General features: G+C 40.7%; 3 protein-coding genes across 3 annotated transcripts in view; 1 reads left to right on the forward strand and 2 right to left on the reverse strand.

The window, feature by feature from the left end:
* Positions 1 to 9822, reverse strand: part of plp2b (proteolipid protein 2b) — a 374364-nt gene extending 364542 nt beyond the window's left edge. The window contains exon 1 of the mRNA XM_053317752.1: positions 9810 to 9822. The gene's annotated coding sequence lies outside the window, so the exon portion shown is untranslated. The remainder of the gene's footprint in view (positions 1 to 9809) is intronic.
* Positions 214 to 7650, reverse strand: gpkow (G patch domain and KOW motifs). The gene is made up of 11 exons (XM_053317720.1): positions 7457 to 7650; positions 7128 to 7297; positions 5816 to 5961; positions 4274 to 4380; positions 3814 to 4018; positions 3540 to 3672; positions 1834 to 2026; positions 1575 to 1695; positions 1165 to 1234; positions 567 to 652; positions 214 to 473 (listed from the first exon to the last, which is right to left on the reverse strand). Exons 1-11 carry the CDS (start codon positions 7648 to 7650, stop codon positions 345 to 347), a joined length of 1554 nt encoding a protein of 517 aa, XP_053173695.1. The 3' UTR covers positions 214 to 344.
* The window catches only part of LOC128357372 (membrane-associated guanylate kinase, WW and PDZ domain-containing protein 2), a 35921-nt gene continuing 19763 nt past the window's right edge, over positions 9406 to 25563 (forward strand). The window contains exons 1-3 of the mRNA XM_053317709.1: positions 9406 to 9488; positions 20611 to 20900; positions 23839 to 23955. Coding sequence (XP_053173684.1) covers positions 9406 to 9488; positions 20611 to 20900; positions 23839 to 23955 — 490 coding nt within the window. The remainder of the gene's footprint in view (positions 9489 to 20610; positions 20901 to 23838; positions 23956 to 25563) is intronic.

Here is a 25563-nt window from a genome sequence, read left to right on the forward strand (position 1 = left end):
ATTAATCAGTTGGTTGGCAAATGTCCTCTTTTTGTCCATCCAGCAATAATAACTTTAAGTAAACTTTACCATCAGAAAACAGAAACAAGTCCTAACAGTTGAGAAGCTAGAAACAATGGATTTGATTAATTAAACAAATTGTTCCAGCTCTACTTTTCTTTATATTGATGTGATAGATTTCATAATAACATCTGTGCAAAATAAATACTCAACAAGATTTTATTAAAAAACATTTCAGTTATTTAAAATCCATTATTTTTGAATAATACAAAAAAATAAAACCCATTTAGGGTCAGATGGGATAAAAAGGGACAGCAAATATTGGGGTAAACATCAGAAATCCATCAGTGATCGGACGCTCCAACATAATGACAAATCAAATCGTAGTCCAACGTAAAGACTTTCTCCTCGTATCTGTCGAGCTGCACCATCGCTCTGCACTTGTTCTTGTCCCGCTGGAGAATACGGCCGACCTGAACACACACATTTTAAAATACTGTGATCAGTAACGGCAACACTGGATCACATTCACACAGTTACACACATCCTGCAGGAGAGATGCTCACCTGTCCTCTGTGTTCGCCCAGGACAACCATTATTAAGTCATTATCACTTTTTGGGATGATCGTTTCCAGCATTCCCTGCTTCACGTCTGTAACACAGAGAAAAATAGAGCGGGTTACCAAAAAGGTTTTCATAATAATAGTTATTATAGCAACAGAGAGGGGTCAAGTAATTATCTGTAAAAAATAAAAGTAATTGGGTATTAAATTAAATTTTTTGCTAATATTTGAGATCTGTTTTTCCCCCTGTATCAATGTGAACAGCAAAGGCACGTAGAATCTAATCTTCTCGATTCTGATTTAGACCACTTTCATATTTCGTCCTAAATCAGATACAGGTCTGAGTTTAATTATCTGTTTATCAAATTGGAATTCCTGACGACTGTCTTGTATCTATGTCTAAAAATCCCATCTGACTATTCTTTATAAGAATTTTTTTTTTGTAATATTAATCATCTATCACCCATCACCCATAGAAATATACATGTACACAGGAGCAGGAAAAATGGCGACTACCTGGCTCCATAGGTGTCACCTCAGCCAGATGAATAATGGGAGTTAAATGGTACGGCTGAACACTGAAAGGACACTGATGACTCACCATCTAACAGTCGCCCCTCTTCAGTTCGACACACACACATAGTTGGCGTCAGGACGTCCTCCACACGCATCTAGAAGAAAACGTATAAGAGTAGTAAGGATATAACACCAAATGTTATTATAACGTGTGGCCTAAGATGATGGCAGATTTGCTTTCCCTTTAATGTTGTGAGCGATCTCAGTTCAGAATAATATGACATATCCACCATCTAAAAGGAAATGTTACAGTATGTGTGGAAGAAGTTGGGAAATAAATCTGGCTTAACAAATTCCCTCAGCTTCTTCCTGAGCTGAAATAAACCACTTGATGTCAGACGACTCACGGGAGGATTAAACAAGCTTCAACAGTTCAAAAGAAGAAAAATGTGCTTTGGCTGATTATGTGATATCAGATAAGTGGCGCATTGGTACCTTTGAATTGTAGTACCTGCCCCCTTTGAAAGCTTTGTCTATAAAACGAACTTTCAAGTCTCTCTGGAGCCAGGAGGGGGGAGCTGGTGGTCGCCTCGCCTCCTTCTCTGGAGGTCTCTCTCTACAGAGGAAACAGAAGAAAAATAAATATAATGTATGTTTATCTGAAAAGAATCACTGTCAGGTTAATATTTTGTATACAGTCAATAAGAAACAAGGAAACCATGTTGTTGCATCTTCATCTTTTTATGGAAAGTACCTGTCATGACTTGATTCTTTGTGTTTTCTCTTCCTCTCATCTCTTCCTCCTTCTCTTTCTCGTTCTCTTTCTGAAGACCTGTGTTTGTCACTGTGACTCCTCTCTTTCTCATCCCGCCTCTGTCGCTCCTTGTCTCGGTCTTTCTCCTTCTCCTTCTCCTTCTCCTTGTCTTTGCTTGCTTTACTGAAGCGACCTGGTCAGTGGGAAAACATTGTTACCAGCATGACATGAATTCATATGAGGCTGAGGCAAAAACCAATACACAGACACTGCAGTGTTATGAGCCTGTGCAGCTCTTTACTGGTTGTGGTTTTATTCTAGGAAACATCTTTCATCACTGGAAATGCACCTTTTAGTACTGGAGAACCTGTTCAACTACGAGGGCTTTTCATTATCGACTGATTTATGAGTTTTTTCTATTAATTCATTACTTGTTTGATAGGTACAGTGTCAGAAAATGGTGAAAAATGTCCATCATAATTTCCCAAAGCACAAGTTGCCATTCCAAAAATCTAAAAATATCCAATGAATTAACACTGTGCCCTAACAGTGAGTGGGTGTCCGACTATCACGTTATATTATATAATATCGGACACTCTCTCTGTCCAAACTAAATCCATTTAAAAAGGTGTAGTAAGCGATAATAATCCAATAATTCTTTTGTCAAAATCACCAAATCTCTCCTTACTATCAGCTAGCTGTCCCTTCCAAGTGTGTGCTGAAAAAAAAGTCTGCTCTCAATACACAGCCTGGGCTCTGAGATTCAGCAGATAAACATTTGGCTCGGAACGAGCCAACACAACAATGCTCCAGCCAATCAGAGACAGGGAGCGTTCATGTGTGTTCACGTTCAGACAAAGAGGGGAGGGGAGAGCGAGAAACGTCTGGTACAAACATAGTGGAGAAGGAGAGGTGATCAAGAAACATCCAGAGAGGAGAAAGTTAGAAGAACATTTAATATAAAAGAAGTACTTTGACCAAACAAGGACCCGCGGACACATCAGTGTGGTTTTATTACGGCGGAGGGACCGACGGAGACCCGGCGGAGCGGAGAATGAAGGCGGACGCTGATCTGCCGGACAGGTGAGTAACATCAGCTCTGTTTCACAGAAACTGTAACATTACCTGCTAACATTCAGCTCACTGTCTACTTAGTCAGGATATGTTGTTGTTGTGATGTTATCTGTAAAGTAGCAGAGTTGTTACTACAGCTGTTTGACGTTAGCAGCGTGCTAACGTAACCTACAATGTAGCTGCTGTGTTGTTGCTCGCTGTGTATCTGGTGTTTATTCACTGCTTTCAAAGTGTTTACAGTCATGAAGACATATAAACAAGTTTGCTATCACAATAATCTCACATGAGATTGAGACACAGTCTGGTGTTAGCCAGGCTAGCCACCTGTACTATCAGAAGAATAAATGCTGCTACCAAACTGAAGCTTGCAGTGGTTACGTCCGTTACCATGACAATGTGCGTCCAAGAACTTCGGGGGTGGAGCCCAAGAAGCACGGGGGGCACAATCATAAGTAAAACATGTCAACAAACAACCATAAGGTTATTATTGGTTATTCCTGTCACAGTATCATCTACATAGAACTGCTTTACATGTTATTAAAAAAAAATCATTAATTATAATCAGTATAGCAACACTTTAGTATTTAATGACCTCTGAATGAGACTACAATGAAGAGAAATGAAGTACTTACTGAGGTCTTTACTGTATCTCTCGTATTCTTTGCGGCCGACCAGTTTAATACCATACTGGCTGATTGTAACCGTCTTGCCACCAACAGCCAGCTTCACCATAACTCGAGCGTTGTCTGGATCGACGCCTTCAATCTGCAGCACATGAACGAAAGAGTAAAAGTCAGTTACTCAGAGAAAACATTATCTAAAAATTAAGATAGTGGTTGTTTGATACCTTCCTTCTGTTTGAATAGATACAGTAACAGAGGTAAATGTATTTCAGATCTACTGCACCTTGCCATACAGTTCTTTATGTGCGCCTGACTCCACCAGCACACAGCCTCCAGGGCCCATCACTAGCTCCTCCTCCTTCTCTTGCTCATCGCCTGGTTTGGGTGGACGCCGTTTCTTGCTGGGCTCCAGGTCCTTTATCGCTGAACGGTCTGCTCCGAGGCCCAAACCTTTTGGACGGAGCTGATGTTCGATTGGCTTTACATCTCTGTAGCAGACAGGGTACAATAGCGTTAAATCAATAAACACAAGGGCAGGAAGTACAGGAGGTGAGATTTGTGGGTTTTTTTTAGCTTGAGCCAAACAACTTTTAATTAAAAATGAGGAAACTGAGATTTGTATGGGTTAGATAAAAATAGTTTAATTGATATACATGATTCTTCCAGTAGCTTATCCTTATGGAGAAAGAAGAACAATACATAGTTAAATATTATTACTGCAAGGGGGCCAATGTATTACTTACTGTTTAAAGGTGCGTCCAATTCCTTCTTCTTTATTCCAGCCCATCCCCTTTAGCATGGCGAGTCCATAAGCTTCAACAGGAATGGTTTCATAATCTGCTTCTGTCGCCTGTCAAACACACATACAGTGATATTATGAGTTTGGAGATTAAGACACATACATTACATGTTCAAATTCCCTAAAGAAAAACAGACACTACAGCCTACATTAAACATGTGTATAGGGGCTAAATGAGGAGCTTATGTAATTTTTGAGTTCAGAAACACACGCACAGAAAAAAAAAACAGTTTGTGGTGGCTGACAAGAAGAAGTAGTTTGTGATGCTAGTCTTACTCAGCCTTTTGGCTCCGGGCTGACTGCTAGTCACCGAGCAGCAGCCACAGCAGCCCTGCTCATCTCTTTCTGCTCTGAAGGCTGCCCTCACAGGGAGGTTGGGAGCCCGCTCTCACAGAGGAGACCACATTAAAATGAGCTCAGGGGGGCACAGTGAGCGATTTCCTCCTGTCTCTCATGTTCTGACAGACACATCCACAGTGATTGAGAGCAGAAATTGACTGACAGTGACGAGGCGTGTGAAGCCTCCGATGAGAAGAAACAGAGCAGAATTGGATTGGTTGCCCGCATGTCTTTGGGGAGTAATGCTGATGCCTGTCTGCCACCCAAGCTGGACTACCCTGACAAAGTCATTCGTATACATGTGCGCTACTTGTGTATGCACTCAGGGGTGTTATCCTGCTCAGTTGGCACTTTCACACATTCAAATTTCAAACTAAGTCACAGCAGCCACACTCTACCAGATATTTTGTAATGTCAGGCTTTTTTATATGCTCACTTCAAAGAAATGCTGCTTCAGCAGATTATACTCTTGATTTCTGTACAGATTTCAAGGAATGAACAAGAAGCCCAAAAGCCATGCCCTCCTTAAACAACTATTATCCAGATTATCTCAAGTGACTGGTCTATGAAACGTCACAGCCATCACAGTAGGACTGGGCAATATATCGTTATTATATTGATATCGTGATATGAGACTAGATATCGTCTACGAATTTGGATATCATAATCGTGATATGGCGCAAGTGTTGTCTTTTCCTGGTTTTAAAGGCTGCATTACAGTAAAACAACGTAGTTTTCTGAACTTACCAGACTGTTCTAGCTATTCTATTATTTGTCTTTACCCACTTAAGTCATTATATCCAAATGACTGATGATTATTTATCAAAAGTCTTATTGTGTAAATATTTTTTGAAAGCACCAATAGTCATCCCTACAATATTGCTGCGATATTGATAGAGGTACTTGGTGAAATATATTGTGATATTTGATTTTATCTATATCGCCCAGCCCTACATCCACAATTTCCTAGAGTCCATGGTGACATCTTCAAATTGCTTTTTTTGTCTTGTATTATTCAGTTTCCAATGATGGAAGGAAACAGTAGCAAATTCTCACATACAACAACATTCATTGTTGCACACTTCACCTGCACATTATAAACTGTTTTTGTCCCTTGTATATATGCAGTGTTGGTCCCCATACTTACAGACTCTGGCCGCAAGTCCACTTTTATGTGGTCTCCATCCTCATATCCATCGGGCACTTTGTTTTGCATCAACAAGGGGATGCTGAGGTTCAGGTTTTTTTCTGGCTGGGTGCCATTCTGCCACTCATCAAGCTGCCTCCGTGAATCTACGAGCATGAGATGGAGAAGTGTAAGAAATTGTGATCTGTGAGTTAATGATACTCTCAGCTTTCCCACTGAGCACACGGTAAACAAACACTACATCACATTTGAGCCCACTGCCATCATCAGACCGTCAAATAAGAATTGACAACAGGATGAAATAGCTGTCAAGGCCCAGAAATCAGTTCATGTAGCCTAAATATTATAATGTGTATAGTGTTTTTATGGATTGACTTTTAATTACTTGACTTTTTATTTTGTTGTGTTAATTTCTCCTCATTCATATCTGTTACCTTGTTTCTTGCACAGCTGTAACATGGGGGATCAATAAAATAAAGTCTTATCTCATCTGTGAGGTCCTCCACACATATTAACAGATTAACAGTCCCTCCAGGACATTGCGATTTTGAGATTTCAATAATTAAACACAAATTCATGAAATCTCTTGCAGTTTTGCTAAATTACCCCCGCTTGTGATTTAGACCAATTGTGTCATTTCCTGTCGTGGTGACTTAAATCACTGCAGTGCATTCAGGTGGAAGACGGACAAATCTCAGCTGCCAACAAAAGTTATTGCAAAACAATTCCCAGATGTGCCCAAGTGAGGTTACTACTGTGAGACTAATACAAGTTGATATATTGTTTGGACAGCAAAGATTGACATAATCTACCTCAAACATAAACATGGGTGCTTTGGAAATGAAACTATATTTCTATGTTAATAGATTCATTTTAATGGCATTATTGACTGAGTGTATTGGGTGCTAATGTTGAGATGAAAGTTTATTTATAAAGACTTATAACTTGAACTTGAGTACAATGTTTTTGTTTTATTATATTACTTTCGACCTATGGTTCCCATGTGTTCAGAAAATACATTTAAAAATGATGACACTGTTTTTGTGGTAAGGCGTACGTTTTTTATCGAAGGAAGTGATTATATATATGACCTTTCAGTGGAAGGAAGTGATTATATATGACCTTTCAGTGATAGCAGTTTTTTTGGCTTTGCTTGCCTCCAATAGCAATTCCTGCAGTGTTGCAGAAAAATAGCACATAAAACATAACAAATCTTTGAGAAAAGCTGCTGCAGAGGGGTTTTTTTTGGCAGCAATAATAAAAAAACAACCCCTTTCTTGAAATCCTGGAGGGACTGATGACATTTACACACCTTCAATGAGCTCTTTGACAGCCTGAGAATCCACGGACTCGCTCTCCGGGGCTGAGTCATGTGTCTTGCCGCCTTTCCCCTCACTCTGGTCGGCTCGGTCCGGTTTGTGCCAGCGGTTCTTCTGGATCAGAGGTATGATGAACTCTTTGGGCTTCTCACTTGGTTTTGAACTGAAAGAGACACCGCCAAATTCACGATTTACTTACTACAGCTGAATTAAGACTTACTTACAAATTAACCATACATAAAAGAGAGATAATGAGATTTATATTAGCTTTAGTGGAAACGTAACAGTTACGTAAAATGAATTTAGGTTAGCATCACGTTACCTCTGCAATTCATTCCTGTCGATTCCCGTTAGGTAATCTCTGTAGTCTTTCTTAATCTCAGCGTCAACAGTCGAAGGTTTGAATTTACTGACAGTTTTAGTAAAACCAAACGACACTGCCGCTTTTTTCTCTCCTTGCTCCTCTGAAACGAAAGGTTTAGAGGCGCTTGTATCTTCTTCTCCATGCGACGCCATGACTGTTTGGAAACGACAAAAAAAAAGTGTGCGAACGGAGTCCTGGGAATTGTAGTTTTATTTCGCATTTGACGCATTGTGTCTGTATCCAGTCGTTGCGGGATACTACATTTCCCAGCATGCATCAGAATTAAAGGCGCAGCAAAGCTCTTTGTAGCAGCCCGTTGGCAGAGCAGACTTGAGAGATTTAGAGACTTTAAACCGAATATTTGATTATAAATGATAATCCACGGGGAAAAGAAAACAAGCGAGGCTAGAATACAAAAAATATTTACAACTAAAATCAAATAATATGTTAATAATACTCAGTAAAAGTAAACATTTTGGTTATTTGTCAAAACACACATTGCAAGGCAGTCTTTCTACATCTAAGATAGCCTACTTTTTACAATAATTCTGCATCTCACTTGTTTTGTATTTGTACTGACTATCACTATGGGCTATTAGGCTGCATGCTCTTTTTTTCACATATTTCCCCCTCATTTTGTCTTTGAAACATCATCTACTAACTAATGTAGACTTAGACCAATATAGTCCATTAATATGTTATTCATTGCTACAGAGCCCATTTCCCCTTTTGTGCTCATTAAAGTTTTATCTAAACGTGCATACCAATAATTTCTAACTATATCTTTCTGCAAATCTACCCAAATGAAGCTCATCACATCTGGATAAATACTAGCAATGTAGACTTGGGAAAAACTGCAGGTTTTAATGTGGTTATCACGCCTTTAAGTGCTGATTGTAACTCGTAAGCGAAAAGTGATGCTGCTGATGCAGGTACAGACAGTCTGAGAATAATAAGGGGCGGTACTTTTAACTCTTTTTATTCCCCTCCCCTCTGCTCCTCAACTTCCAAAGATAACCTTCTCATTTATCACTGTTTCTTTCTTGTTAAAGTGCCTTTTAGGTGCAGCAGACACGGGGGAAAAAAAACTATCGGTACTTTTCTACCAGACATCTACAGCCTGTTTTTATCTGATCTATCTAATCTTCGACAATTGACGCCCTGAAAGCACCGCGCCTGCAGTTCAATGACACCTCTGTACGGTCAAATCGATATTACCGACGTTTGTCTTTCTGCAGCTTATTTCAATTACATCAACCAGAGCATGTATCCGTGAGCAATTAACCTGTCGGATCCGCCAAACGGAGACTTGTGGGACGGATTTGCCGCGTAAAAGAAGCGAATATGAAGGTAAGACATTGGTTCATACTCAAATTAAAGTCATGCACTTGTATTGTTCACTAGTGAAAGACACTCCTCACAAGTTGAAAATGCACGTTTCAACTGTGACATTTATCCATCCTCCACGTTGCATCGCCTGTAGCGGTGCAGCAGCTGCTAAATTTATAAGCGGCCGCTGTCAGATTTGCCCGATAGTGTGTGTGTGTGTGTGTGTATGTGTGCGTATTTCCCCCCCATCTCTCCCCCCTCTCTCTCTCTCTCTCTATCTCTCCTCTCTCTCTCCTCTCTTTCTCTCTACAAGATCACCACACAGCTCTCTCGGAGCATCACTAGTGTCCAAATATCCCGTCAGCCGTGCACATCTTCTCTGACTTTCTCTGGGATAGCGTGGTACCATCTACTCATCACTGCATCCACACGTTGTTTTCTGCATCTCACACACATACACACACACACACACATACACATACACACACCAGGCTGCTTTTGGGTTTTTTTTTATTTAAAAGAAATTATCAGTTTTTATTTATTTAGTAGAGGATTATTATTTAACATCAGTCGGTTCAATGTATATAGACGCGTTCAAACGGATCCTCTTTGAAAGGCTGAACTGCTTGAAAAGAATGTGTGTGTGTCAGCGACAAGGCAGGTCAGTATTTTTCCCTAAATATGAGAAATCTGAGAATCTGTTGTGTGTAATCTAAACGGGTCTGTGTGTGTGTGTGTGTGTGTGTGTGTGTGTGTGTGTGTGTGTGTGTGTGTGTGTGTGTGTGTGTGTGTGTGTGTGAGAAAAAGAGACAGGAAGAGTGTGTGTGAAAGAGTAGCCTATGTGTGCATGTAAACTAGTCAGCAAGTGAGGGTGTGAGGGTGTGTAGAGAGTGAATAATGAGGATTCGTGATGATGATGGTGGCAAATTAATTTGGATAAGATTGTCTTTTTACATTTACCTTTTTTTTGCAGGTGGTGATCAAGTGTGTGTGTTTCTGTGTGTGGTCTGTCATAGGCTACTTTTGGGGACTAATTTCAGACTTCAGACTAGGACCTGGCAATTGGGGATAGCTTGTCCAAGTGGGGACAAAAGCAAGATCCCTATTTGGAAAAAAGCATATTTTCAGTCAATGTTTAAGGTTAGGATAAGAGTTGGGGTTAGTTTTAGGGAAGTATTGATGATGGTTAGGGTTACGCTAAGTCTCCAGGAAATGAATGTAAGTCTATTTAATGTCCCCAAAAGTGACCACGATCTGATATGTATGTGTATGTGCATGTGTATGTGCATGTGTATGTGTATGTGTGTGTGTGTGTGTGTGTGTGTGTGTGTATGTATGTGTGCATATGAGCTCATAATTAGGTTTTAAAAAGTTTATGGAGACTATGATGTTATTTTCCCATTCACTTTTTCAATCTCCTCCTTCATAATTGATCTAAATGAAATGTAAACAGAAGCCCATCTTCATTGCACCTGCACCCATAAGAAATAGATTGACTTGAAAAATCTGTAGTTTGCAGCCAGGTGTTTGTGCAAGCATGTGTGTAGGAGTGTGCACGAATACCTTGCGGCTGTATGTGTGTGTGTGTGTGTGTGTGTGCGCGTGTGTGTGTGTGTGTGTTGTTGATGTTTGTTTAGGGTGTGTCCCTGCTTGTTACAGGGAGCTTTGGTTGGATGCGTGACCCTGACTTAATAGCGTGCATTGCTCTGGTTTTGGAGAGCAGTCAAGGTTACACAGCTATTATGAATCATTAATTTGTTGGAAGAGAAAGGTGAGACATGTGGTGTTGGACTGTTTGCTCATGTTGCTTTGGTCCTCACGCTGCTTCTCCTCAACCTCATCTATGAGTAAAGCACCTGACTTGCACTTTAACTAAGCAAAGCCATTGGGTTTTAGCATTTGTCCTCCTTTGATTCCAGTTCTCAGCCCAAGTTTGAGCCATCAGTAAGTGGAAATGCTTGTCGACGTAGGAACGCCACTCCGCTCTCACTGCTCACTACAAGAGAGGAGCATGAAGTGAGGTGCGTTTCTCCTCTATCGTAGTAATGCATGTCATCTGGGAGTTGTTGATTGCCTAATTATGTACCTCCTGTGTCCTTCGGCATCATACATATTCATGCTGCTGTTTTAAGGTGTGAGGAAAAAAAGTGTTCACGTGTGTGTGGTCCGCGTGTGTGTGTGCATAAGGCAGTTTACCCTTGACAGGGCAGGGCTACGCAGGCACATTCTCCCATCTGTGGTACAAACCTTTGCTCCCAGCCACTGCATTTGGATTCTGCGGGAGTAGCATGCTCTATTCTTAGTTCTCCTCTTAACAGTTCATGTAGAGTCTGATAGGAAATATCAACAACAACAACAACAACATTCCCACGCTGGAACCAACACTAGAGCCCTTACCCCTCTCTCTGCCTTGCTATATGTTGAGTTTCAATTTGAATCGGATAAGCTGCCGTTAAGTGGTTGGACTCTGAGTGAGGTAGCGAATCAATAACTAATCAATGATACTGTGTGGAGTTACAATTTACACAGTGCCATATTTGAAATGTCAAGAAGGCAATGAATCCATGTATCCTTGAGTCAGATCTGAGTTGGACAACTGGGATCAATATCAGGTGGTGAGACAGGCAGCAGGAGCAGGCGAGGGTCACCTTCACCCATCCCTACTGAATCAGCAGTATCTCTCCTTATACTATACACACACACACAGACACACACACACACACACACACACACACACACACTTGATGTCCTGCTTAGGTTACCAATCTGTGACCTCACAAAAACACTCATTATAGTGAACTTCACCTCCCCTCCATTTCCTTTTGAATAATTCATTTTGTTATGAACTCAGCCATTCTTTCATAAGACCACCACACCCTCTTCTGTGTTGGTTCTACTTCTTTCTTTTTTTCCCCTTCCAATTTCTTTCAACGCTGCACTCCCCTGTATCATCCTCTTTTAATTTCCCTAATTCTCCCTGCTTTTCCCTCTTCTGTCTCTCGTATCCATCATGATTGTTGGGGAGCTGATCTGCTCTGTTTAATTAAACTGCTCTGTGTTCCTGATGAGAGCTCATCTCTGATCGCAGCGAGGGGTGTAATGCATCCTGGCAGATTGAGTAAGAGAACCTGTTGTCGCAGTGGTATTCTTCAGAAGAGCAGAGTGTACCACAACACAACATGCCCCCTCTAATATGCCCCCTGCCTTGACCTTGATCCTGTCACATTAAAGATACAGTTTCTCCAAAGGGAACGTCACTGACCTTGTGTCATTCTGTCAGGTGTGTGTGTGTTTAAGTGTGTGTAAGTGTGTGTGTGTTTGGGTGTCGATCCTGTGCTTGCAATGTTTTAATCTCACATTAAGTCTCTTTGTATGCAGTCAACACAAGAGCAGCTTTGATAAAATCACACACTGGGAGTAGATTTTGGATTTATTGCTGGCGTGCATGCAGCAAATTTACTTTCCATTCCATGTTTTCTTATCAGCTTTTTCATGTATTGAGTTTATATTGATTGTGTAAGAGAGAAATGTTTCTGTGTGTGTGTCTATATTACTGTGTATGACAGAGGGAGATATTTTGTGTTTTTCAATCCACACGCATTTAATCTTTCATTTTTAAATCTGCCACTGCTGTCTGTTTTGTGTCGAGCACTCCCGTGCCCTAGATTTGAAAGTGAGTGAGCATCAGGGAGCTTTAGTTCACCCCATGTTGCTCGCACACTTCGGTGTAAATGTTGGTAGGGAGAGGTCAGGGCACAGTTGTCAGATAAGACAGTGAAGTCGGAGCCGGGGAAAAAAAAATCACTATTGTGCATTTTCTGTTTGTCTGCCACTCCACCAGTCTATTAGTTCAGATGAATTTAAGGTCACTGGTTATTTAAGATGCTTTACTTGGCTGACCTCCAGCACCACCCATGGGAGGATGCTGTAAGATTAGGAGCAGTGTGATTCACTACAGGTTAGAGGGAAGAGAGAGGCTTAGTGCAAGAGGGGTTCAACTGAAAGCTTTGTTTTCCTCTCCTCTCCTTCACCCAATACCTCCTTTACAACTAGAGGTCCAACTTGGTCAGTCTGAGGTTTCCATTAAGAAATTTCTGTCTTTAGTGTCGCTGGTGGAAATATTTGAAAGTTTGATTAGCTTAAACTGCTCTATGTATCAACTGCATTCAAAAAGAAAATTGTGCAATGTTTTTTTTTTATCAGGGCTGCAACTATTGATTACTTTCATAAATGATTAATATGTCAATCACTTTCTTGACTGATCTCAATTCTCTGTTCGATCAATAGAACTGTTTCCCAAAACCGAAGATGCATCCTAAAATGTTTGGTTTGTTCAGATCAACAGTCCACAACCCAAAGCTGGAGCGACAACATTGAATTAATGATTAATCTATTAGTAAAATAATTGACAATTAGATTTTCTGTCAGTCGACTAATCGTTAAATCAACCAATCTGTTTCCTATCAATGAACTGTCAATAAGGTTGTCACTCAATAAAAATGTAAGACTTTCCCTAAGAATTTATTATTATAAATTATATTATATATAATATTTTTTAGTGTTGCAGCTAATGATTATTTTCATAAATGATTACTAAAATGTTTTACCTAATTTACCAATTAGCTATTATAGGTGCTGTGTTTAGAATTTAGTGACCTTTAGTGTAATGGTCTTGGCAGAAATGGAGTATAATATTGATAAGTATGTTTTAATTAGTGTATAATAACCTGAAGATCATTATAAAATTAGATTAGTATGAAATGAGCCCTTTATATCTACATAGGGGGCAGGTCCTCTTCCATGGAGCCTGCCATTGTGCACCACCATGTTGCTACAGTAACCTCACCACTAGATGCCACTAAACCCTACACACTGGTCCTTTAAGTCTAGACATTGTAATGAAGGATAGTTAAAGTATTCACAAGTTCTGAGCCCTGACGGTAAATCATCAAATTACTAGTTTCATCTGATCAACAAGACTAAAAAATGAACCAGACAATAGTTGATAATGCGATGAACGATTGCACCATTATCAAATAATCAATCAATTGCTTCAGCTTTAGTATTATTACTTACTCGTGTGATTGAATGCACTGAATGACTTGCAGTTTTCTTGCTTGTCCACTTGTTGTAAAACACTGTTTTAACATTAAACAACAACATTAATTTGAAAGTATGATTTTCTACTGGGTGAATAGTTTTAAATCCACAATACCAGCTGATGAATCAATCAATAGGCCAGTCAATCATGCAATTAAGCACTTAGCATGTTACCATTAAAAAATGTATAATGATGATTGTCCTCCTTAAGTTTACCTTTGAATGAGCAGTAACACAGCACTTGGTCAGTAATAACTTTATTATGTAACCATCGCTCATGTTGACTTTGGTCTGGCTTATGCAGACTTACAAAGTGCCCTGAGTCTTTCCAGTTGTTTATTCACTGCGAGCACTTGCAGAGAGATCGTCAAATGGGGCTGTTAGGCATGCTGGTCACATTGTAGCTGACCAAACAGTCAGTCAGTCCATCAATATTCACCAAAAGCCGCCTTTAGAGAAGACAGCAATTCATTGCCTTGAACTTTCAGTGGGTATGCATTAAATACCAAATATGCTTACATAAATTCATAGAGCATTCTAGCTGAGCTAATTGAACAGGCCAATTTCATTACCTCATTTAGAGCGGAAACAGAATGCGGACAACAGATCTCCGCCAAGTCAAACCAACAAAATGGAGCAAGCGTTTATGAGCGTAAAGTCTCTGTGCTGCTCATGTGGTGCAGGAAAGCTGTTCAGTGACATGAACATTTAGAATTAGACAATCAGTGTGAGAGCATTAAAGTTAGATTAGAGCAACATCTGACAGCACAAGCTGATTGTGTCAAAAGTTTTTTGGTCATTGCCAACATCACTTTCAAACACACTCACTGCCCATAAAATACTGCCCAGGGGACTAATGCTCACAGCGTCATTGAAAAATCGTGCTAAAGAGGAACCCAATGCATTAAAAAGTGATGTCAAGGGATCCTGATTAAGCGTCCGTATGTGATGAGCTGGGAGTGAGAATGTGTTGTCTCTGCCGAAGTTTCACAAACTCTGCCATGGTCAAAGCCGATTATGTCAGAGAACAATCTACCAGCTGAGAGATGGTTTGATGGGGATGAGGTCCGGCATCTAGATAGACATCAGGAGCATGTGGAGAATCACTAGAGCTGACAGTCACTGCTTTCACCATGAAGCCTCCCCTCATGTTATTGATACAAGAGGGATGTTAGAATAAATGTTGATTGGCCAAAATGAAGGGGAGTGTTATAGCTACCAGTCATGTGGTTGATGAAATGTTTTTTAATGATAAGTGCTGCTGTTTCAAGTAGAAGTGTGTGCACCCCGGACTTCACCCTGCTGGATAAATCTGTCACAGCAGCTTGTTGTTTTCGTAGCCTTGCCAGAGAAACTTTTTAATGGGCAATTCAATTATTCACTTTTCTTAATTGATGTATTTAGCTTGTACCCTTTTTCCTGAAGGTCTTACAAGACACTCTTTACCCTAACATCAAATGCTATTTCCTCATGTTCGTTGCTTCTAGTTGACTGGTTGAATTATTGAGCTTTATGGCAAAGCTCATCTGAAACCGTGTTCTGTCGGTGTGTTACTTTAATAAATGAACACCCCGGAGATCCAACCTGAAATAACTGCATAGTTAATTTGTCCTGTGATAAAGATATTTAGCTCATGACTATGAGCTAAATATGGCCCTAGTTTCTGAGAACTATTCAGCAAAAAGACATTCATAGCATAGGACCTGAAAATGTAGTATAAGCTAAGGAGTTCTGCACCATAAAATATTATTACAGTTTAGCTTTCGGGATTATGAAGAGGACATATTCTGCACATTTACAGGTCTTTTTTTTACATTTTTAATCTGGGGATCTAGTGTGATTTTTTAATGATTTACAGATAAAAAACTATTTGTCTAATACTGACTCTTTACACAGCCCCTCATTTTAGCCTCTGTCCTAAACAGGCAGTTTTAGCTCTGTCTTTTTAAGGTGCCCCTCCCAACGAGTCCTCTCTGTTCTGATTGGACATTTCCTGGAAGCTGCCCCTCTGGAGACTTCTTCCAGCAGCTCCAGAGGCTTCATTTGCAAACAATGCAACAAGCTATAGTTGTAGGATTTTACGACTTTTTCTTGTTCTTCACTCAAAATGTCCACTTCTTAATTACATCTGTATTTTTGAGCTTAAGTTCAATCAGAAATATGTGAGTGGACAACACAAACAACACATGGAATAACATTAGCAACGACATTTAAACTAAGGCTACAGAACGGATAGTTATTCATGACACGCTGATATCAAAGTAGAAAAAACTGTCAAACGGAAGTGATCAGAGCAGGTTGAAACTCTGGCTTTTGACTTGCAGGAAGCATTTCTACATACGTTAACCTCAAGTTTTTTGAACATCATAACAGTATATAAATAACAGAAAATCACAAAAAGTATATGTTCCCTTTAAGTCTGCTAGAGTGAAACTGAGATTACTAACTTGACTCTCCTTTAGTGGAAAAAAACATTATCGTGGTTAATTAACTAAGAACAATGAATGTCCTCAGAGTAATTCAACCATGAGTATTTACGCTATTTAGGGTATAAAAAGGCATTTTTTAAAATGAAGGAACTACGTGGCACAGCTGTTTATACTATACACTGTGTCGTAATAGCCTTGAGCATATGTTTTATGCTTTCTGAATAAACAAATATGACGAAGAAATAAAAAATGACCTCTAAGAATAGCATCCAAGTCTAGAGGATGTGTGTTTTGCCATTGACAGATCGCTGTGGTTTGATATTACACTGGAGGGCCGGGGTTTGCAAGCTGTAGAGATTCTGAGCATGTTGCTGGGAGAGAGGAAGTCAGTGAAACTGGATATGTGTTGGTCAGCTCTTTCCTGACCTAAAGGTCACAAATCTCAATAGTGCATTCTTTGTATAGGGTTAGATATCCTTGAATCGGTATATTGTGTCCTCCTGTTCGTCCAGTAGTTCATCTGGAGTATGTTGTTTTATTAAAACAGAGTGAGTGAGGCGTCTTAACTTGTCGTCAGTTTATTGTCACGTTTCCATTTTGTATAAGGTAAGATGTGTGCATTGATAAATTGGCACGTTTGTCATTAATATACTTTACGTTTTGGGGCAATGGTTTTTGCTGTAATATTGCAGCACTTGACGTAGTAAGATGTATGATATATCAGTACCTTTGGACTTAATGTACCTGTTGTCACTTTCTGTTTTTGACATTTGGACAGTTTGAGGTAATATGAATGTTGCTATAATGTTTTATGAAGGACAACATAGTAAGATTTATGATTAGTTGGCATTTTTGCCCCTTTTTCAGTCTTTGTTGTTTTCTTCACTAAATAACAATAAATGGAAGTGTTGTGATATAAGCTTGATGAATGTCAAACAGACTGAAATGTCGTAAACTAATAAATATTACAGCAGTACAGCAGTAAGCAAGACAGAGTTTTTTTTCTCATTTTTATTCCCATATTTCCATTTTGAAACAAAGAAATGAACATGAAAGGTCAAAGTGATCCAAACAAATCAAATTGGTCGTGTTTAAAATTCAACTTAAATAATCCATGTAAAATTGCATTTATTACAAACTGTTGAACACAGTTTTTTATTGTCACTACAATCCACTCTGTTACACAGAATTACATAACTCTCCAGAAGCATGAGATCACATGCAGTATATCCCTCCTCAAACTGTATGGCTACCCAACGCTGTTTTTTTAATGGACAGTAAGATGAGTGTGCATGGCCGGTTTGTAGCATCAACAATAGCAGCAGCACGAGAGCAAAGCTGTGTCAGGGTGTGTGTGTCTGTGGCGGGATGGGTCCAGGCTTCAGTGGACCTGACAGGCTGTGGCTCATTAAACCCCCCTCAGACGCAGGAGGTCAAGACAACAGCTACAGCTCCGGCGACACACTCTGTCTCCATGTGTATAATGTAGATAACACACTGTGACTGTCGAGGTCTAACAGCATAGGATAATACCCTGGACCTGTTTTATTTTTAGCATTTTAATCATTACTGCCAACTGCTGAGAAGTTCAGAGAAATCTTTAGATAAAGCATGAAAAGACTAGTGGCTTATAGAATTATGATTCAGGATTGATGCACATGGGAATGTGTTGTATGTGATTAGATGGGAAAAAACTGATGCCTTTGTTTTTATTCTCTTCTCGCAGCACGCTTAATACATGTTGTATTACTGTATTTTGTGTGTGGGTGGATGGCCGGCTGGCTGTCTTTGGGGAAGTGGGTCGACAGTGTTGCTGCAGAAGGTTTCACAGTGGGGTGGAGAGAGATAGACTGGGGGCTCTGTTTGGCAAGGATGAAGTGATAAGCATAATTTCAGGTTGAAACATGCCGGCGTAAACAGTGCTAGTTGTTTGATCGCATTTATTCTAAAGTGTTAGAACAACAGTGACAGGGCTTGGCTTCAAACCAAGACTGAAATGCAAGTTGTGTGCATTTTTTTGGGTTCTCAATGTTGTGGCAACCAGCTCAACCGTTTTCCAAGCTCTGACTCATGTCGCCTCAGCTGAAGTCCTGCAAGGTCAAACAAGTGAGTCCTATGCCAACCTCAGGCTGTGTGGCGCCTCTCGATCTCTATCTGACCTCTGTACTTCCCCTTTTCTCTCCTCTCCTATTACTCGTGTGGGACAAAACACACACAATCCTCTATCTGTATTTCATAGTTACACATCTCATTCTATTTCATACACATCTATTTCTGCTTTTCTTTATCTTTTAAATGTTTTCCACTCCCTGCTTTCCTTTTCCTCATTTATCCATCTCTGTATTCCTCCAGGGATCCCACTTCTTCAGCTGAGCAGTAGGAGAGTGGATGGAAAAAGAGGATCTCTGTCAGATCTGCCTGTCGAATGGACAGTCAAGTGGAAAGGATTAAGCGTATCCTGCCCTTCTCTCACTCTTTAAAGCAGTCTTATTAGGCCTGCTGGGCCAGAGGGCCCAAGGGTGCCCCTGCTAGGGCTGGGCTTGGTGTTGCGCTCAGGGAAGCCCATGCCATGTTATCCCCACTCAGCCAAGGGTCATCATAGTCACACAGTCGTCTAAGAGGATTGGATAGTGGTGAGGTGATGTGTAGTAGCTAATCTCCTGACCACAATGAAGCTGGAGATCAGTAGAGTCCATAAGGAATATTGTATTTGATCAAGCTTTTTTTAGCAGGTGTCCCACACTAAGTTTAAAGGAATAGTTTGGCATTTTGGGATATATGCTCATATGCCGGCTTGCCGAGACATTAATAAGAAGATCTATACCACTCTCATGTCTGTCTGTTCAATATGAAGCTACAGCCAGGAGAAAGTTGGCTTACATATGCACAAGTGTTAAAACAACAAGTTGCTGTTGTAGGGGGTGTTATGTCATATTTACGTTGTTATGCTTCGGTGTCTGCTTGGATTAAACAAACAAGATAAAACATGATAATTAGTGAGCTTTGGAGGTGTTGGGGTTTTTATTTTTTTACATTTAGGCAGAGCCAGACTACCTGTTTTCGCTGGTTTCTACTCTTTACACTAAGCTAAGCTAACCATCTCCTGACACCAGGTTCTTATTGAGCGGACAGGCATGAGAGTGGTATTGATCTTCTCATCTAACTCTAGGCAAGAAATCGAATAAGCATATTTCCCAAAATGTGAAACTATTCCTTTGCTAACGAGCTTTCTCTGTCTGTATTGTGCACGTGTTGTGTTTGTGTTTTTGATTTTGTTACCCTACCTTGCATGTCTCTGCCGTCCCTTGTGTCAAGGTGACAGTGCTGCTCTGATAATGTCAGAGGAACATTGTCTGCTCTCTCCGGACATCACAGCTGTCACGTCACTGTCGACTCAAACAAATCTTCACCATGTCAGCTACATCCTTAGCCCAGACACTCACACAGCTGCTCTCCAGAAAGCATGTGGCAGTAAAACACATTATTTTAATTACAGCTTTGCCTTAAGACCTGCTTTAGCTTGAAAAAAAAAAGAAAAGAAAAAAATGCTATTACATTATGCTGTGACTTAGCAGACAATGGGAGATAGAAATGAAGAATGCCAACAAACGAGACAATTATTCATTGTCCAGAAAAATCTATAAAAATCAATATTTTTGTGAAAGCATCATGCATCACAGTTGATACAAAAATGATTCGGAGTCCTTCACTTTTCCACTGCACCTACAGGTTTTTAATTTGCCTGTCAAAACGTGTGTGCATTCAACGACCCGTACCCTTATCGACCGCAAACTAGATTTTCCCATGTGACTAAAGATGTGCTGGAATGTGCACTAACTATATTGTGTGTTTACATGAAAACATGACATCAGCCTGCCATACGCAGCATGAGCATGAGGGAAACTGTCTCTTTTTCCATTGGTTGGACAGTGACGTACTGTGCTGTAGTATGTTTGCATAAAACAAAGGAACAATTCCCATGTTGTATTACTCCTGAAGTTCAGGTTGCCATGCTCGCAGAGAAAATATTTTATGAACCTGGAATTATTCATGACATTTACGCTTTCTGATGTGAAACACAGCAACTCCTCAGACCTCAGTTGACAAAGGTTAAACAGCAGAACAACCATCTTCGAGAAATCACAGAATCTCTCCATAGCTTGTTATGTAATTGACACTTACACCCCCCCCCCCTTTCTACCTGTCTCACACCTTCTGCTCACCCTTCACAATCTTGTTTCCTTTTCTCTCCAGCTCATTTGCCATGTCTAAGACAGCGGTGAAGAAGCTGCACTGGCGTTCCAAGGTGCTGGACAGCTTTGTCCCCTTGCTAGGCTCGTCAGGGGAGCTGGGGATCGCCATTGGTGGAGGAGCAGATTATGGAGAGTTTCCTTTCGTCACGTCAGCTCCAGGGGGTGGACTCACAGTGGGTGATATCATCCTAGAGATTGGGGGAACACCTGTATTAGGAATGACTTTAGGAGATGTCCGGGGTGTCCTCAACTCCTGCCCCCATCCTATCCGCATCAAAACTGTGTCACCAGGTATGAGTCAGCAGGCTAACACAGTTTTCTCTCAATCAGTTGGCAACTCATTGTTTTTGTAGGCAAGGAAAAAGAATGTAGAGGCATTTTTATGTATTACACATTAGCCATAATAAGACATTTAATTTTCTCTCTAACGCCGCAGACAGTTTAACTTGTTGCTGTTTATGATACAGGCCATTGCACTTGCGTCATCAGGCTTCACCCGAACAATCTGTTACACTGACGTCCAATCTGTCATCCATAATAATCTTGCTCAATAACCCTCCACTGATTCTCACGAGCCAAATCTGCAGACTGTAGCGTTCTGATGATGATTTGCACACGTCAATTAGTCTGGATATGTCAAGGCGATTGGTCAATATGTGGGTAGGAGGTCAAAATTGCTGTGGACAAATGACAAGAGTGTGGCGATATAGTTGTCTGTCATCCACAAGGGGCCTTGATGTTTAGAACAGGGGGGCTGTGATAACGGATGTCTTTGTTGGCTCTGAACAGTGCCATATGTCACCGGAGTGTCACCGGAGTGTCACCTGACTGCGGCTCCCGATGGCCTTGCTTGCTAGATTGATAGCTGATTTGACCACAGGGGTATAAATGGGGACCTTTGCTCCTGGTCCCTCTGCTGCTGGTGAATCCATTATCATTTCAAGTCTGCCTAGCCCTCCCTGGGCAGCTTGACTGTGTGTAGTGTGGACAGTGATGGATGAGCCGATGTGTTGGGTTGCTGCACCACACCTCCTCCTACTCCTACTCCTACTAGAAGTCCCTCTGCTCCAACCTCAAATACAGGACATCAGACAACACTCCACAGAGGCAGGCAGCAGTTTAGAGGCTTTAGTATTAATATTGATGCTCTCTAGACAAAAAACAAAAGCATTGTGGTTGTTTTACCATGTTCCAAATTCCTAAAGGCCACCCAAGCCCCTTTCACACCCCTGAAATGTTCAGGAACATTTCCTGCATGGGGTTGTCCTGACCTGGTAACATTTTAGTGAAAATTACATTATGGCTGTGTTGTGCTTGAAAGCAGTAATATTGCAGGGACAAGCATGCAATGTCCATGTGACACTTTCTTGTGGAGCAAGTGAACCAAGATGGAAGACTCCATTGATGACGTATTTGAATCTGTGACTTTTTAAGTTTACGGTTGCCTTGTCAATGCTTTTGCGAGTGATTTGTCTCACAAACTAGTTAAATATTAAACATATTACAAGAACATTGGCATGGGACAAAAACAGCTTGTCACCTGCCATGTTTTGGAAAATAATGAGACATCTTCCACTGCGCACACTTTTTTATGAGGGTTGGCATCTATTAGGGTTTCATTGACAGAAAAATCCTTGTTTATCTTATACTGGCTCTCTATGTAGCCCCTCAGTTCAGCCTTTCTCTGAAACAGACTACTGAAAATAGTAGTAGGATTTCAGTTCTTTATCCTGTTCTTCTTGTTAGCTTTTCAAATATATCCATGCATGTTTGAGCCAAAATCTGATCTGAAATATGCAAGTCAGCAATGCAAACAACCCATGGGAAAAAACCTTGACAGCAAAGGCTATGAAGAGTGTGGCTTTTTATGGGCACGTACAAACGATCTGACATCAGTTCGATGGGGAAGTAAAGATAACTTTTGACCTTCAGGGAGCATTTTTACATATACTCATCTCATTTTGAACTTGGGTAAACATAAACATCCAAAATTATATCAGTACATAAATGACAGGAAATCACAAAAAGCACAATATGTCCCCTTTAAATTCAACTTCCAACATACTCACAAGTTCAACTGCTGTAAATAACAGTACCTCTATTGTAGCATCTAAATAAAGAATACTGGCAAACATTAGCAGAACCTTTGCATAACTGTTATATGACTTTTAACAATGAGGTAGCTCTTAAGTGGCTCTTACAACAAGCGGAAGGAGTTTAAATTTCCTTCAGTGTTTAAAGACATCTTACCGAGGCCTAGTGGCTCTTTTTTGTATTGCTATTAACCTTGACATCTGACTGCCTCACCTTAATGGTAGCTCATACATCATATGTTTGCACAATATACAGGGGATTTCAAACATGTTACAAAATCGAAGCAAAGTCGGCTCATTCATTTTCACAGAGCTGATGTTCCTGTCTGAATTTTTCTCTTCACCAGACTACAAAATATCATCTGTTTCATAACAGGATGAGCCAAAGCCCATCAATTCTCCCAAAAGGCAGCAGGCTAGATTCATTTCCCTTTACAGGCAGCAGCCATATGTGGCCAGTCATATGAACGTGCAGATGACTGCCTCAACTAATAAAGTTATACCACTGTGACGTTTTTTAATAGCACAGCCAATCCAGTTTGCTACTGGGCAGAACCACGCTAACAGACAGCGGGGGCAGAGGGGGCGTGGGTGGCTGGGTGGCAGCCTGCAGGGGGAAGCACCGACAGAGTGGTCGTCTGTCAGAGTGACAAGCTGGAAATGCGCTCAGCCCATCCATAATAGCAAGTGACCTGTCATCAGAGGTAGTAAAGCACCTGAGATGATATTAAAAGATCAGAGAGAGGAAACTGAGTCGATCAGCTCTGCCTCCCGTGGTGAAAGCCTCAACTGTTTTGTCTGGAGCAATTAACATCAGCAGGTTAATTGTGGGACTTGGGGAAAACACGTGTGATACTCAGGGTTTACTGCATGTGAAGTAATGCAGAGAGATCAGTATGTGTTAATTGCAAAGTGATAAGTGTTAAATCAAGCCAGGCAGCAGTAAATATTTGTAGTTTTTAATACCTTTCCATCTCTGTTTGATGGACTGCGAAAGAAATCATACAGTAGTACATCATCAGACTGTTTATACTTACTGAACTGATGTCTATGTGTGTGTGTGTGTGTGTGTGTGTGTGTCTCTCTCTGTGCTCTCTCCTATCCCTGCCACACCTGATTCTTTGCCCTTCCCTCAGGCTCCACATTGTGCAAGGATCTCAGGTTGTATCTGAGTAAGTGCTTCACACCCGGCTCAGTGGACAGCCAACTTCAGCAGGTCATCCGAGAGAACCTCTACCTCCGTGCTGTACCTTGTAAGTCCCTTTCTGTGCTTCTCTTCCTGCCTTTAATGTACTGTATCTGTCATATAGCTGTCTTCCTAGCTCCTGTCATATCATGCCCTTTAAATCTCCAGTGTGCACCTTTTTCCTCTGCTGTCTTGTGTTGCCATTTACACTCTGTGCTCATAATATTAATTTATTCCAAGGAATATCTCTCTTAAGTTACTGACCTAATTAATTCTTTGATAACACTTCTTAGATTTGCAGCCACGTGAATATCTTGGTGTTAATTGGTGTTTAAGCCTACAGAACTGTTTCCCACACTTCCTTGTGTCAATATATGCAAGCATGAAAAAACAAAAAACTTGACAAGACTAGAATATCAACATTTTCTGTCTCTTAACTAAGACAGAAAACACCAGAAATGCAATCATTTTGGACATTTCCATAGCAACAGTCTGTATGTTCACACAACACTGGGTTCATCCTCAGTGGCAGTCTCCCCATTTCTATCCTCACCCCTGAGCTGCGGGCTATTACTTTCTTTGGATGGCAGTAAGGCGGTGGTAAATCTGATGGTTGTTGTGTTTGACAGGTTCTTTTTATTTTTACAGTTTTCCTATAATCCCCAGAAAAAGAGGCCTGCAGTTCCACACTAGCAGTTTAATTTTGATGCTTATGAATAAAATCAAGTACAATGGCAGCCAAAGGCAGCTAGTTGTAGTACATCTGTTGCTATCTTAATCCCCTACTAATATGACGTCACTGGACACGGCCAGAGGATATAGCAGATGAGTGGGGTTTTCTGAGAAGATCTGTGTGTTTTCTATGTAATTTTCAGCCTGCGTTGTCTCTTTAGCCTCTTTAAGGTAGTAGTGTGGAAAAGACAGACCTTGTGTGTCCGCAGTCTTAACCTTGCCGTGGCAGTGAGTGTGGAGTTGCTGCTAATCTCTCCTATAGTCGGGAAGTAGGTCATGGGGGACAGTCTGCCACCATGCAACACTACACACTGACAGAACAAGGCACAGGTCAAAACGGCAAGAAAGATAAAACTGTCTCTCTTAGCGTACAATATGTGTACTCATATTATGCAATTGTATTCAAGCTTTCTCATTACTTAGCCATGTGTGCATCCTGTTACGACCACAGGCAGCTGCTCAGACAGTGAAATGCTCATATAAACATTAGTGCTTTTAGCCATCTTCTAATCAGAGCTGGATGGAAAATCAGATTAATAAGCAATTTGATATTTGGTCAGGGAAGGTTTTAAACTCATTCACTGTATATACATCTTATTGATTGACAGGATATTTGAATATATTGCATAAAGTTGGCCAGACCAGTCTTCCCCTGCAGGTGGTTTATAACTTTTGAATCAACTTCCTGTGTCTGAGTCATTTCTTTCAGTAGAGTGACAATAAGGCAGGCTCAGCCGCGGGTGTGTAATCCTCTGATCTGCTGGAGATGACACAGTAAGATGCTGTTGTTCTCATGCCTCCACCCTAACCCTACCAACACACACATACTCTCCTGATCCTGAGACGGTGTGGAAAACCGTCACATCTCATTTTATACCACATGTACATATAGACACAGACTTTTCTTCCTTTTGTTGTTTTTCTCTCGGGGAGGCAGCTGTGC

Source organism: Scomber japonicus, chromosome 4 (assembly GCF_027409825.1).
Source record: "Scomber japonicus isolate fScoJap1 chromosome 4, fScoJap1.pri, whole genome shotgun sequence".
NCBI classification, from domain to species: Eukaryota; Metazoa; Chordata; class Actinopteri; order Scombriformes; family Scombridae; genus Scomber; species Scomber japonicus.